The sequence below is a fragment of the Aethalodelphis obliquidens genome, unplaced genomic scaffold, assembly GCF_003676395.1.
Source record: "Aethalodelphis obliquidens isolate GAN/ISIS:26980383/991018 unplaced genomic scaffold, ASM367639v1 scaffold32, whole genome shotgun sequence".
NCBI classification, from domain to species: domain Eukaryota; kingdom Metazoa; phylum Chordata; class Mammalia; order Artiodactyla; family Delphinidae; genus Aethalodelphis; species Aethalodelphis obliquidens.
This window is the reverse complement of record NW_020837976.1, coordinates 11094980-11111537: the sequence shown is the minus strand read 5'-3', so window position 1 is coordinate 11111537 and position 16558 is coordinate 11094980. Positions and strand designations below refer to the sequence as shown.

General features: G+C 34.0%; 1 protein-coding gene across 1 annotated transcript in view; it reads left to right on the top strand.

Annotated features, from left to right (window-relative positions):
* CCDC178 (coiled-coil domain containing 178) overlaps nucleotides 1-16558 on the top strand; it is a 360636-nt gene that overhangs the window by 95307 nt on the left and 248771 nt on the right. Inside the window, exon 12 of the mRNA XM_027127538.1 lies at nucleotides 3909-4092. Coding sequence (XP_026983339.1) covers nucleotides 3909-4092 — 184 coding nt within the window. The remainder of the gene's footprint in view (nucleotides 1-3908; nucleotides 4093-16558) is intronic.

Sequence of the window (16558 nt, the reverse complement as noted above, 5' to 3'; positions counted from 1 at the left end):
CTTATTTCACTTGGCATAATGCCCTCTAGATTCATCCATCTTATTGCAAATGGCAGGATTCCCTTATTTCTCATGCTTGAATAATATTTCACTATATATCAATATGTATAGTGATCTCACAACTTCTTTGTTCATTCATCCATTGACAGACACTTAAGTAGTTTCCATATCTTACTATTGTGAATGATGCTGCAGTGAACATGGGACAGACGCTGCAGACATCTCTTTGAGAAACTGATTTTGTTTCCTTGTATATATAACCAGAAGTGGGATTGCTGGATCGTATGGTAGTTGTGGGATTTTTTTTTTTTTTTTTTTTGAGGAACCTTTATACTGTGCTTCGTAATGGCTGTATCAATTTACATTCCCATGAACAGTATACAAGGATTCCCTTTTCTCCACTTCCCTTGTGAGCATTTTCTGTCTCTTGTCTTTTTGATAAAAGCCATCTTAACTGGTGAGAAGTGATACCTCACTGTGTCATTGATTTGCATTTCCTTGGTGAGTACTAATGTTGAGCACCTTTTCATGTACTTGTTAGCCATTTTTATGTCTTCTTTGGAAAAACGTCTACTCAGGTCATTTCCCCATTTTTATAATTGGGTTATTTTGTTTTTACCTATTGAGTTATATAAATTCCTTACACATTTTGTACATGAACCCCTTATTACATAAATGGTTTGCAAATATTTTCTCTCATTCTGTAGATTGCCTTTTCAATTTATTAATTATTTCTTTTGCTGTGCAGAAGATTTTTAGTTTGATATAGTTCTACTTGTTGATTTTTGCATTTGTTTCCTGTGCTTTTGGTGTCATATGCCAAATATAATTGCCAAAACCAATGTCAAGGAGATTTTTCTCTGTGTTTCCTTCTAGGAGTTTTATAGTTTTAATTCTTGCATTTAAGTCTTTAATCCATTTCAAGTTAATTTTTATGAGTGGTGCAAGATAGGAGCACAGTTTTTGTTTTTGCATGTGACTACCCAGTTTTCCCTGGATATTTATGTATTGACGAGATAATCTTTTCCCCACTGTGTGTTGTTGGCACCCTTGTCAAAGATTAGTTGACTCTATATACTTGGGTTTATTTCTGGGCCGTTGATTCTGTTGCATTGGCCTATGTGTCTGTTTTTATGCCAGTACCATAGTGTTTTGATTACTAAGCTTTGTAATATAGTTTGAAATAAGAAGTGTTATACCTCCAGTTTTGTCCTTCTTTCTCAAGATTACTTTAGCTACTTTGGACCCTTTTTGGTTCCATATGAATTAGGATTTTTTTTCCTGTATCTGTGAAAAATGTGATTAGAATTTTGATAGAGATTGCATTGAATCTCTAGATTACTTTGTGTAGTATGACCTTTTTAACATTATTAATTATTCTAATCCATGAACACAGGATATCTTACCATTTATTTTTCTTCCTTAATTTCTTTCAACAATGTCTTATAGCTGTCAATATACAGAATTTTCACCTCCTTGGTTAAATTGATTCTTGAGTACTTTATTATTTTTGATACTATTATAAATTGGATTGTTTTCTTTATGTCTTTTTCAAGTAGTTCATTGTTAGTTTATAGAAATGCAACAGATTTTTATGTATTGATTTTGTATCTTGCAAGTTTACTGAATTCATTTAATTATACATTTTTTGGTGGAGTTTTAAGGATTTTCTATATAAGACCATGTCATCTGCCAACAGAAAATTTTAATTATTCCTTTCTTATTTGCATACTTCTTTTTCTTACCTAAATTCTCTGGCTAAAACTTCCAGTACTATGTTGAATAGAAGTGGTAAGAGTTGGCACACTTAATCTTGTTGCTGATCTTAGAGAAAAAGCTTTCAGCTTTTCACCATTGAGTATGATTATAGCTGTGGGCTCATCATATATGGCCTTGATTATGTTGAGGTAGATTCCCTCTATATGCACCTTGTGGAGAGTTTTGCTCATAAATGGATGTAGAATTTTGTCAGATGCTTTTTCTGCACCTATTGAGATGATCATATGGTTTTTATCCTTAATTCTGTTAAAGTGGTGTATTGAATTTATTTATTTACATATGTGAACCATCTTAGCATCCCAGGAATGAATCCCACTTGATCATGGTATATGATCTTTTTAATGTGCTGTTGAATTCTGATTGAAGGTTTTTGCATCTGTGTTCATCAGAGTTATTGGCCTATAATTTTCTTTTCTTGTAGTTTGTTTTTCTGGCTTCAGTATCAAGGTAATGCTGGCCTCATTAAATAAGTCTGTAAGTGTTCTGTCCTCTACAATTTGTGGAAAGAGTTTGAAAAGGTTCGTGTTAATTCTTCTTCAAATGTTTGGTAGAATTCACCAGTAAAGCCATCAGGTCATAGCTTTTTTTCATTGGAAGTTTTTAATTACTGATTCAATTTTCTTATTATTGGTCTGTTCATATTTTCTATTTCTTCATGATTCAGCAGATTATACATTTCTAGGAGTGTATACATTTCTTCTAGGTTACCCAAATTTTGGCATACAGTTGCTCATAAGTCTCTTTGATTCTTTCTATATTTATGGTATAGGTTGTAGTGTGACCCCTTTCATTTCTGATTTTGTTTGAGTTCTCTATATTTTTCTTAGTGTAGCTAAAGATTTACCAATTTTTATATATTTTAAAAAACACACCTCTTTCCGTTGATGATCTTTTCTTTTGTTTTTGGCTTATTTCACTTGTTTTGCTCTGATTGTTGTTTTTTCTTTTCTTCTCCTAACATTAGGCTTAGTTTCTTCTTATTTTTCTAGTTCTTGAGGTATAAAGTTAGGTGGTTTATTTGAGATCTTTATTTCTTAATGTAAGCATTTATCATTATAAACTTCTATCTTAAAACTCTTTTTGCTGTATCCTGTAAGTTTTAGTATTTTAGTATTTTCATTTTTATTTGTTTCAAGATATTTTTTGATTTCCCTTCTGATTCCTTCTTTACCCATTGGTTGAGTTCTTGATCTTTGGGTCTTCTCTTCCCAATGCCCTAGCTCTGTATGAACCTATAGCCTCTGTCAGTGAGTTGGTTCTTTCACAAACGAGTGCAACTCACACAAACCCCTGCTGTGATGTAGTGAACCTTGACCTGGTAACCCATCTGGTGGAATACCTTCAGCTAGTTTCTTCCTGCTTCTCCTCAACTCCTGCTTTGCTTTCCAGTTTCATTTCTATTCTACAGGCATGGTTACCTCATTTTTGACTGTAGCTATGTCTTTTTAGTATTTTATTCTTATATCGTATGCCTCGATCTGTATTTGGAACAAAGGTGTTACACAATCTGGACAAGAAACAACTAATTTGCCATAGAGTTTAGTAAATATTTCTTGGTGTTTTTGTAAATTTTATAATGATAATAATGCCTTACTTTTTTTCCTCTATTAACTCTTTTCCCTTAGCTATTGGTTCTCTTTTTGAGAGTTTTGTTTTAGTTATTAGTTTTCCTTTGTTGAGTTTTGTTTCTCTTTTTCATGGGCTGAGTGTTTCTTATATTTTATTTTATATATATATATAAATATATATAAAATATATAAAAATATTTATGTTTTCTTATATTTTATTATTCTTAGTAGCAATGTTATATAAGATTAGAAAAGATGGGTTGCTGTAGAAGGAAATGAGTGCTCCGAAATTTGAGCCTCTTGGCTCCCCAGGCCTTTCTTATTAGTACACTTATTCTCCTAAGATTGGGCACAGCCTGACGATTAGAGGTAGCCATCAGGAGAAGAAGAAAAATAAATGGAATTTTGGGATATATTTTCTCTAATCAAGTTTTGATTAAGTATCTGTTTATTTTGCATTTTTGGTAACATAAAATATGACCTTGTTCCTTTTTTACTATTATTAAATGTATACTGTTTTGGAATAATCATATCAGTGTTTTTGCTTTATTTTTTTAACAGTATAAGGAAAAAATCAGAGCTCAAGTCTGAAATCCAATCTTTGTTGCAACTGAGGTCAAAAAATGAAGATTTTCTTAAACAGCTATACAAGGAAGCTTATAACATTGGTGCCGTTTTCCACCTAACCAGATTTAAAACAGAGGAATTAGAACAGAAAACAGCAGAAGTGAGAAGAAGATTCAAGGTTTGTATCTCTGTGTTCTTCTTAGTTATGAAAAGGGTAATGAGCCTGAATTTCATCGATTTAATATAGATAGAGTTTAATTTAAGCTATATTAATCTTTTCAAAAAAGTCACTCCTTCTGATAAATCAGAAGAAAATCCCTTTTCTTCAGAGGTCCAGCCTGAATAGAAGAGAAATGGGGCTCAATGTAGCTAACTAACACTCATGTCTACTTTTTTCTATCACCAACCTTAAACTACCTGGATCACCAGAAGAGAGTGGTGCTTGGTTCAGTCTCATCCTACATATCTAACGTATAATAGTTCTGTCTCTGGTAGGAAGAAGGGATGCTGGGAAGTGCCCTTGCACAGTTACCAATGTAAGAAAAGGCTGTACCTACATTAGGCCTGCAAGTTATTAGATTCCAGGGTACCAAGCAATTAGTAGACCACAGAGCTGCAAAAACAACTGCTCATATGCGTCTAATCCATTCCTATGTGAGAGAGATGACAAATAGCCACTCCCTGCCACTTGGCATAGGGACTATCAAAGTCAACTCCGTTTTACCGCAAACCAGGGGACCACTTTAACAGGCTACTTCTGTCCATCACACATCACATCCGCACCTCTTCTATCTTTGGTGTTTTTTTTATTAAAGACTTTTGGTCATACAAGTATCTGTAAAATACAGAGTCTGTATTCTCTGTTTAAGCCCTGTAGTAGCACTATCTTCACTGAAGACTTTGTCTTGTGCTATTTAAATTTAGGACATGTAGATTGTCTGCCAGTAAATGTTTCTGTACTGTGACACCAGGATTTTCTTCCCATACTGAGTCCAGCTCTCCGACTGACTTGGTATATTGTGCCTATGTCCCTTCCCATGGGTTATCCAGTGGGATGTTCATATTTTATATGTTTCAAAATCAGTATAATAAAAGTTATGTATAGTAAAAATTAACCTCAAAATTATTTTAGAAATATAAGGAATGTGATTATACACATGGTTTAGCATATATAACAATATTATTGATGTCATTTATAATTTGCTTTGATTTTTCATTAACATGTGTTGCTCTATGGCCATCAATTAATTTTTTTTCATTGAGACTATCAGTGAAGACATCATGCACAGATGTGGCCACTTAATGTTTTTATTTATTCAGTTGACAGGAAACCCTTGGTATCATTCATGTATTTGTCCCATAGCTGTCACAACCTACTTTAATTCTTCAGACATATTGCTTCACTAACCTGAGGCACTAGTTTATTAAGAAGGATATTGCATTGAACTGTTTATTCTAAATTTTCCTGATGCCATAAACTACAATATGTAGGTTAAGTGCAAATTTGATGTGACTCCACTATACTTGCTTTGCCAACCCAAATTGCCAGCCGAAAGCGAAGTGTCTTTCTGGCTAGATCAAGCCGAATTGAAGAAATTGTTCATCAGGTCCTTTAACTGCTGTATGGCTGAGAGATAACTAGAAGGAAGCAACAGAAAGAAATTACTCCATCTAGGAAATATTCCCCTTTGCTATGCATGTCTGCTAATCTCTGAGTTGAATATATAGGACATTAAATTTCTAGATGTATACATGTATATCTGCGTCAGAGTGGTAATGAATTAAAAATAAATTTCTAGATAGTCCTTAGACAATTCAGGTTTGTAGTAATTCATGTTTGTAGTTTCTACCTTTGCAATGACCCACTGTCTTTCATTGTCTAATTAATTAAAATCTATATAATTTTCTCAGTCAGGGCATCATGTTTTACTTGCAGAAAATTTTGTGTATTTGTTGATACTGAAATTAGTCCTTAATACATGTCTTCCAGAAATTAATTACAGCCATACCACCTATGAGCTAGATCTGAAAAATAACCTTTTATAGCCTTAGAAGTAGACTTTCAGAATTATGTTTTTTTCAAATGCCTCTATAAAATGCCCAATAAGTTTTTGGCAGTCTTAAACTAGAAGCAACCCTGAACAATCAAAATATCTAGCAGTTTATGGAATATTCCAGCTATTACAGATGATTTGCCCCAATATTTCCATACCTTCAATCCCAATAACTGTTCTATTCAGAAAAGACATGATTAGCCAAGTCTTAGGATAAAATTAGCTGATAGTGATGGGAGATAAATCAATAAAAGGGTAATATGTGTTCAATTATGGTGTGAACAGAAAATCATCCAGTATTGTCTGGAGAATGTGATATTGTAACAAAAAAAATTCTTGAAAGCTTTCATCAGATGTTAAGTACTTCTTAACATTCAGTAGAAGATTTCTGTTCAAGCTGCAGGAATTTGGAGGATTTTTGCTTGAACATATCAGAATTCCGGTAGAAAAGTAAAATATCAAACCACTCTGGTTCCAGGTTAAAATGATGGTATTAGAACTAAGTGAAAACTTAGTAGAAAAGAAGGAAGGCAGTAGAAAGGAAGACATAGTTTTCTGCAAGCCTACTATATGCTGGACTCTATACATGTTAATTAATTTAGTGTTCATGATTCTGTGTGGTTGTTATTAATACACTCATTTTGGGGTGAAGTGATTTGCCCAAAGTAGCCTAGCTTTTAGGTAGCTGTGTAGACTTTGGGGACAAGGTCTTCTGATGCTGGCCTTGGAATAAACTAGTCAGTCAGATACTAACTACACATATACTCTGACAAACAAAGATTGAGTCAGGTTCAAAAATTCAAAATAACCATATTAGGGATGATTTTTAAGACTTTATTTTTTTAGGGCAGTATTAGGGTCACAGCAAAATTGAGTTGAAGGACACAGATTTCCCATATCCCCATGCTTCCACACATGCATAGCCTCACCCATTATCAACATACCCCAGCAGAGTGGTACATTTGATACAATCAATGAACATACATTGCCACATCATAATCACTCAAGGTCTATAGTTTACATTATGGTTCACTCTTGATGTTGTGTACATGCCTTTATTTTGAACAAATGTATAATGGCATATGTCCATCATTATGGTATCATACAGAGTATTTTAACTTCCCTAAAACTCCTCTATACTCTGCCTATTCATTCCTCTCCCCACTCCCCAAACCATGGCAACAACTGATCTTTTACTCCATAGTTTTGCCTTTTCCAGAATGTCATATAGTTGGAATCATACAATATGTAGCCTTTTCAGATCCTTGGTTTTTCTCACTTACTAATATACATTTAAGGTTCCTCTATGTGTTTTCATGACTTGATAGCTCATTTCTTTTTAGCACTGAAAAATATTCTGTTGTCTGGATGTACCACAGTTTATCCATTCACGTACGGATAAGTATCTAGATAGCTTCCAAATATTGGCAAACCCTCCAGAAAGTAGGCATAGAGAGAACTTACCTCCATATAATAAAGGCCATATATGACAAACCTACAGCCAACATCGTTCTCAATGGTGAAAAACTGAAACCATTTCCACTAAGATCAGGAACACAAGGTTGCCCACTATCACCACTATTATTCAACATAGTTTTGGAAGTTTTAGCCACCGCAATCAGAGAAGAAAAAGAAATAAAAGGAATCCAAATTGGAAAAGCAGAAGTAAAGCTGTCACTGTTTGCAGATGACATGATACTATGCATAGAGAATCCTAAAGACTCTACTAGAAAACTACTAGAGCTAATCAATGAATTTGGTAAAGTAGCAGGATACAAAATTAATGCACAGAAATCTCTTGCATTCCTATACACTAATGATGAAAAATCTGAAAGAGAAATTAAGGAAACACTCCCATTTACCATTGCAACAAAAAAAATAAAATACCTAGGAATAAACCTACCTAAGGAGACAAATGACCTGTATGCAGAAAATTATAAGACACTGATGAAAGAAATTAAAGATGATACAAACAGATGGAGAGATGTACCATGTTCTTGGATTGGAAGAATCAACATTGTGAAAATGACTATACTACCCAAAGCAATCTACAGATTCAATGCAATCCCTATCAAACTACCACTGGCATTTTTCACAGAACTGGAACAAAAAATTTCACAACTTGTATGGAAACACAAAAGACACCGAATAGCCAAAGCAACCTTGAGAAAGAAAAATGGAGCTGCAGGAATCAGGCTCCCTGACTTCAGACTATAATACAAAGCTACAGTAATCAAGACAGTATGGTACTGGCACAAAAACAGAAATGTAGATCAATGGAACATGGTAGAAAGCCCAGAGATAAACCCACGCATATATGGTCACCTTATTTTTGATAAAGGAGACAAGAATATACAATGGAGAAAAGACAGCCTCTTCAGTAACTGGTCCTGGGAAAACTGGACAGCTATATGTAAAAGAATGAAACTAGAACACTCTGTAACACTAAACACAAAAATAAACTCAAAATGAATTAAAGACCTAACTGTAAAGCCAGACACTACAAAACTCTTAGAGGAAAACATAGGCAGAACACTCTATGACATAAAGCACAGCAAGATTTTTTTGACCCACCTCTTAGAGAAATGGAAATAAAAAATAAACTAATGGGACCTAATGAAACTTAAAAGCTTTTGCAGAGCAAAGGAAACCATAAACAAGACAAAAAGACAGCCCTCAGAATGGGAGAAAATATTTGCAAATGAAGCAACTGACAAAGGATTAATCTCCAAAATTTACAATCAGCTCATGCAGCTCAATAACAAAAAACAAACAACCCAATCCAAAAATGGGCAGAAGACCTAAATAGACATTTCTCCAAAGAGTATATACAGATTTCCAACAAACACATGAAAGAATGCTCAACATCAATAATCATTAGAGAGATGCAGATCAAAACTACAATGTGGTATTACCTCACACCAGTCAGAATAGCCATCATGGAAAAATCTACAAACGATAAATGCTGGAGAAGGTGTGGAGAAAAGGGAACCCTCTTGCACTGTTGGTGGGAATGTAAATTGATGCAGCCACTATGGAGAACAGTATGGAGGTTCCTTAAAAAGCTAAAAATAGAACTGCCAGATGACACAGCAATCCCACTACTGGGCATATACCCTGAGAAGACCATAATTCAAAAAGAGTCATGTACCACAATGTCATCGCAGCTCTATTTACAATAACCAGGACATGGAAGCAACCTAAGTGTCCGTCGACAGATGAATGGATAAAGAAGATGTGACACATATATACAGTGGAATATTACTCAGCCATGAAAAGAAAAAACTGAGTTATTTGTAGTGAGGTGGATGGACCTAGAGTCTGTCGTACAGAGTGAAGTAAGTCAGAAAGAGAAAAACAAATACCGTATGCTACACATATATATTGAATCTAAAAAAAACAAAAAAAGGGTCACGAAGAACGTAGGGGCAAGACAGGAATAAAAACGCAGACCTACTAGAGAATGGACTTGAGGATACGGGGAGGGGGAAGGGTAAGCTGGGACGAAGTGAGGGAGTGTAATGTACTTATATATACTACCAAATGTAAAATAGAAAGCTAGTGGGAAGCAGCCACATAACACAGGGAGATCAGCTCGGAGCTTTGTGACCTCCTAGAGGGATGGGATAGGGAGGATGAGAGGGAGATACAAGAGGGAGGAGGTGTGAGGCTATATGTATGTGTATAGCTGATTCACTTTGTTATAAAGCAGAAACTAACACACCATTGTAAAGCAATTATCTTCCAATAAAGATGTTAAAAATAAATAAAAATAAAGCCACTATAAACATCCATGTGCAGGTTTTTGTGTGGATATAAGTTTTCAAGTCCTTTGGGTAAATACCAAGAAATGTGATTGCTGGATCTTTTAATAAGAATATATTTAATTTTGTAAGAAACTACCAAACTGGATTCCAGAGTGGTTGTACTGTTTTGCGTTCGCACCAGCAATGCATGAGAGTTCCTGTTACTTCACATCCTCGCCAATAGTTGTTGTTGTCAGTGGTCATGATTTTGGCCATTGAAATAGGTTTGTAGAACTAGCTTACTGTTGTTTTAATTTACATTTCTCTGATGACACGTGATGAGGAGCATCTTTCATATGCTTATTTGCCATTGTATATCTTCTTTGGTGAGATGTCCATTAAGGTCTGTGATATATTTTAAATCAGGTTTATTTTCTTACTATTGAGTTTTCAGGTTTTTTCAATAATATTTTAGATAACAGCCCTTTATCAGGTGTGTCTTTTGCAAAACCTTCTCCTGCTCTGTGTCTTGTCTTCTCACTTTTGACATTGTCTTTCACAGAGCAGAAGTTTTAATTTTAATGAAGTCCAGCTTATCAATTCTTTCTTTCATGGATCATGCCTTTGGTGTTATATCTAAAAAGTCATTGCCATACCCAAGGTCATCTAGGTTTTCTCCTATGTTATTATCTTCTGGGAGTTTTGTAGTTTTGCGTTTTACAATTAGGTCTGTGATTCTTTTTGAATTAATTTTTGGGAAAGGTGTAAAGTCTGTGACTAGCTTCAGTTTTTTTGCATGTAGATGTCTAGTTGTTCCAACCTCATTTGTTGAAAAGACTTTCTTTGCTCCATTATGTACTCATTGTTCCTTTGTCAGAGATCAGTTGACTGTATTTCTGTGGGTCTATTTCTGGACTCTTTGTTTTGTTCCATTGATCTATTTGTCTGTTCTTTTGCCAATACCACACTGTTTTAAATACTGTAGCTTAGTAGTATGTCTTGATATTGAGTGTTGTCAGCTCTCCATCTTTGTTTTTCTTCAATATGGTGTTGCCTCTTCTGGGTCTTTTGCCTCTCCTTTGGAATTAGTTTGTCAGTATTCCCAAAATAACTTGCTGGGATATTGATAGGGGATAAATTGAACTTATAGATCAAGTTGGGGTGAACTGACTTCTTAACATTGTTGAGTCTGCCTATGCATTAACATGGAATATCTCTACATTTATTTAGTTTTTTAATTTCATCAGAGTTTTTTAGTTTTTTTGTATGGCTCTTGTACATATTTTGTTAGATTTATATCTAAGTATTTCATTAAGGGGAGTACTAATTTAAATGATGTTGTGTTTTTAATTTACAATTACACTTGTTTATTTTTATTATATAGGAAAACAATTGATATTTGTGTATTAACCTTGTGTTAATTGCTATAATTGCTTATTTAGTTCCAGAAGTATTTTTGATAATTGTTTCAAATTTTTACATAGACAGTCGTGTCATTCACAAACAAAGACAGTTTTTCTTCCTTCCCAATCTGTATATCTTTAATTTGCTTTTCTTGTCAATGCATTTTCAAGGATTTCCAGTACAATACTGAAAAGGATTGTTGAGGTGGGACATCTTTGCTTGTTTGTACCTGACCCTAGTGGTAAATTTTGAGTTTTTCACCATTGACTATAACGGTAGCTGTAGATTTTTTGTAGATATTCTTTATCAAGTAGAGGAAGTTCCTCTTTATTTTAACTTATTGAGAGTTTTTACCACGAATGAATGTTGGATATTGTCTAATGTTGTTTCTGTACTTATTGTTACGAACGTGTGATTATTTCCTCATTAGCCTGTTGATATAATTGATTACATTAATTGATTTTCAAATGTTGTACTAGCCTTGCATACCTGGGATAAATCCTGCATAGTCATGGTGTATAATTCTTTTTACACATTGTTGAATTTGATTTGCTAATATTTTGTTGAGGACTTTTACATCTATTTTCATGAGTGATATTGGTCTGTAGTTTTCTCTTGTAATGTCTTTGTCAGGTTTTGGTATTACAGTAATGCTGCCTTCATAGAGTGAGTTAGGAAGTAGTCCCTCTGCTTCTATCCTCCAAAGGAAATTGTAGAGAATTAGTATAATTTCTTCCTAAATGTTTGGTAGAATTCACTAATAAACCCCTCTGGGCTTGATGCCTTTATTTTGGAAGGTTATTAAGTATTGATCCCATTTCTTTAACAGACCTATTTAGATCATCTGTTTCTTCTTGTATGAGTTTTGGCAGATTGTGTCTTTCAAGGAATTGGTCCATTTCATCTCGGTTATCTAATTTTTCAGCAAAGAGTTTTTCACAGTGTTCCTTTATTATCCTTACAATATCCATGGGACCTGTAATTATGTCTCCTGTTTCTTTTCTTCTGCTGACTTTGGATTTAATTTGCTCTTCTTTTTATAGTTTCCTAAGGTGGAAACTTAGATTTTTGATGTTAAATCTTTCTTCTTTTCTAACATATGCATTCAATGCTTTGAATTTCCTTCTAAGCTCTGCTTTTGCTGCATATCACAATTTTGATAAATTACGTCCCCATTTTTATTTAGTCAAAAATATTTTAAAATTCTCTTGAGATTGATTCCTTGACCATGTATTATTTAAAAGTATGCTTTTTAGTCTTTAAATATTTAGGGACTTTCCAGTTATCTTTCTGTTATGGATTTCTAGTTTAATTCCCTTGTTGTCTGATCACAGACATTGTATGATTCCTTTTTTATAACTTTTTATTTTATATTGGAGTATAGTTGATTAACAATGCTGTGTTAGTTTCAGGTGTACAGCAAAGTGATTCTGTTATACATATATGTGTATGATTCCTTTTTTAAAAGTTTGTTTAGATGTTTAAGGGTCATTTTTTCTCTTTTTTTAAATTGAAGTATAGTTGATTTACAATGTTGTGCTAGTTTCTTGTACAGAAATGTAGTTCATTTATACATAAATATATTTGTATTTTTTCATATTCTTTTCCATTATGATTTATTACAGGATATTGACTGTATCAATAGTTCCCTGTGCTATATAGTAGTAGGACCTTGAGGTTTATCTACTTTATATAGAGTAGTTTGTATCTGCTAATCCCAAACTCCTAATTTATCCCTCCCCACCTCCTTTCCCCTTTGGTAACCGTAAGTTTGTTTTCTATGTCTGTGAGTCTGTTTCTGTTTCATCACTTGTGTCATGGTTTAGATTCCACATATAAGTGATATCATATGATATTTGCCTTTCTCTGTCTGACTTACTTCACTTAGTATGATAATCTCTAGGTCCATCTGTGTTGCTGCAAATGGAATTATTTCATTCTTTTTTATGGCTGAGTAGTATTTTTAATGCTAGGAAAAGACAATGTGTTGTCCTTAGAATGTTCTTGGCCACGGTAATATGGTCTATAACTTTACAGTTTAGAAGTTTGTGACTTTGCTTGAGTTCTTTTTCAAATATTTCAACCAACCCTTAACTCCTTTTTAGAGAAAAATCTTGGCCCTGCCTTCAAATACTATTTGTTCATCTCTGAATCAAAGTTTATAGGGCCTTTATTTGAGCAAAGTAAAAATCAAAACCTTCTAAAAAGCTTTCTTGAAGAGCATAATTTCTGCCACTCCAGGCCTCTTTAGAGCAAGTCCATCTTGTTCAATGGACAGAACAAAACAACCTTAATAAGCCACAATTTGATTTGTGCACTATGCAACTTCTATCGCAATTCCAGGTGAAACTGGTGGTATTTTTAAAATGGTTATAAAATGGACATTCTGATAATTTATTCATTTTGATTCTTGAGAATTTATGCTTCCTAGTCAAATCTAGAGGATATTACTTTTGACCCATGTGCAATAGCCTTTATTGAGTTATGAGCTGATATTACATCCTTGGCCTTTAACAAAGGTTGGTAAAAGTAATGGTCAAAATTGACCATTGCTGCTTGTTTTTTCATACTAATGAGAGATATGGTCATACTGCTCAAGATGGTCAAAAATCTATGCACCTAGTTTACTTTAGATTTCAGAACTAAGAGAAAACTTTTCTTGATAAAATTGTATTCCTTCTCTTATTAATAATTAGGCATTCTCCAAAGTTTCATGTTTCCCTCTGGTTTAAGCAGCCTAGAATCTCAGAGTCGTTTATACTTTTAATTGCTAGCATAATCACTCTTCTTTAGCCCTTTCTATGAAACATATTTACAACTTAGATCTTGTACTCTTTTACATTTGTTCCATTTGATTTTAGTTTACTAAGATTCTTCCCTACTACATTCAGAGGCAGAATACTTTGTCAAAGCTGAGTGAAAGGAAGCCATTAACTGTAATATTGGGAGCATCCAATTAGTGGTACATGTTTGCTGGGAAAAAGCATTAAGGCACAGATAAAACAGAAGTAGTGTAAAGGTATATTAAGATGTAAGTCCTTCAGATGGCAGCTGGGTATCCCCTTAGTTAAGTATCAGAAAAGTTTATTTTCCTGACACATGTATGAGGGAGTAAATAAACCTGAAAAATATAGAAATAAAGCATGTTGATGGTGCAAACATTTGAGGACAGAAAAAAACTTTATTTGACTTGGTGCAAAAACTACATGAAAACATAACTTCCATTTCCATTCTACTGGATTACAGATTTGTTTGCCAGAAAAGAGGTGATGAATTAGCTCTTCAGCATTTCCATTTCAATCTGTGAATTTTGTTTCTTTTTTTTTTCTCCCTTTTCAAAGAGAAATATGATTTTGTTGATCGAGTATAGGTTTTGGAGTCAAATGTTTCATTAATTTAAATCCTGGTTCTGCTAATTATTTATTTTGAGAATATTACTTACCCATATTGAGCCTAGGTTTCTCATCTCTTAAATGAGTGTAACAATACTTCTGTTGTACCTTTGTGTGATAAATAATATTGTATATAAAACATTTAACTTGGAGCCTGACAGATAATATATTTTCAAAAGTATTAGGGATAAACAACATAAAGAACACTTCATAGAAGGAGGCTGGCTACCTTAACTTTTTTGGACAGTCTTTAATAACTGACACATTTAACTCATGTTTGTCTCCTGATAAATGTATAGATTCTGAAAAACACACTGAAAGTAATAGTTGTTTGTTGAATGCTTAATGTGAATGCTGCCTTGGGTCAACTCCTTTGTATGTGTTATCTTCAACTCTCACAGTAATTTTGTAGAAAAGAGTATGTTATCCCAATTTTACATCTATGAAAACTAATATTTGATAAAGGCAAAGACATTGATATATCGACTCTCATAAGCTGCTGGAGTTTCCAACTCACTGTAAATTAGTATTGACAGAACCTTTCTGGAAAGTAATTTATCAGTGTAAGTAAAGAATTTTAAATACATTCATAATCTATAATTCATTAACATTATTTCTAAAAATATGACTTAAAGTCACCAGATAACAAAGATGGACAAAAACTTTAAAGATGCATATTTAAAGGTTTATAATTAATTACATAATAACTGCCAGAAAGTATGCTACAGGAGGACAAGAATTATTGTCTGTTTTGTACACTGCTGCATCGCTAGACCTAACAGTGCTTAGAACAAAGTAGGTACTCTATAAATGTTTATGGAAAGCATGAATACATAGTTAGTGGGAAAATTTAAATACACAGATTTCTAGGAAATAGAGTAGTAGTTAAATATATGAGTACAAGGATAAATTGCAAATTCATTTAATTTAGAATTTAAAAAATTAATGGAAGTTCTGTTTTTTTAGTGGCTGAAAAAGACCTTATTAGGCTGACTCTGCCAAAGATAATATTTAATCCGTGGACCTAAAAAGGAATACACCAAAAAGTCAAATGTGTATCTCTGGGTTTGGGGGTTCACTTTAATTTTTTTTTAATTTAAAAATATTTCTACAAAAAAAGACACATATACCTTCATTAAAAAAAAAAGATAAAATAGCATCGTTGTGTTTATTTTTGGATATTACCAAGTTGGGCTGCCACCTGGATTGTCTATTAGGGTCCTGACCACCAAAAACTGCCCTGGCAGTGCCCAGCCAGAGCTGCCCTGCCCCACTAATTCAGCCCAGCACACAGTTATTTGCACAAATCCCAAATTTTCCTTTATGATTTTAATTCTTAATTTTAAAGTCTGTTTCTCTCTGTTCGTGGTCTCATGCCTTATGTAATGAATTCTACAGCTTTTTTCTTAGTGCCCCTTCTGTCACTGGAAATCAAACTGATGCTACATCTGTGATTCTGAGCTTAGATTTATTTATGTTTAGTGTCTCCTCCCATTTTCTCTTTAAACGTGGGTCTCTGGACACATAGCATTGACTGTTCCATGCATTGCTCTTCAGCTGTCCTTTCTTGTAGCACAGGAGTCTCTTTCACTAGAATAGCTCTCTGCTGCCACCTTCTGGTATCTGGCTGCTAAAGCCAGGCAGCAGGTCAAAGGTGACTTTCAGTGTGGGCTCTTCCCAACCTCTTGAGATGCTGTCACCCCCTTTCCCTCGGCTTCTTTCAAACTCTTCAAAGTGATCTTTTTATACATTTTTATTTCTTTTCTCCAAAACCAGAATTGAGTAGTTGAAACAGAGACCTTACAGACCCAAAGTCTAAATTATTTACTATCTAGCCCTTTACAGGGAAAGCTTGCAGACCCCTGCTCTAAAGAATGTAGGAATAGCAGACGTAGGGAGCAGCCACAGCCTTTAGGGATGCAGGAAAGTATCCACATAAGGATCAATTGTGGAAGAAGCTGCCTCCTGCAAAGCAGAATAAGGCCTCATAGGAAGGGTGTTCAGTGTTCAGTGGATGGTCCATAAGCCGAGAAACTTGGTGAAGGTTG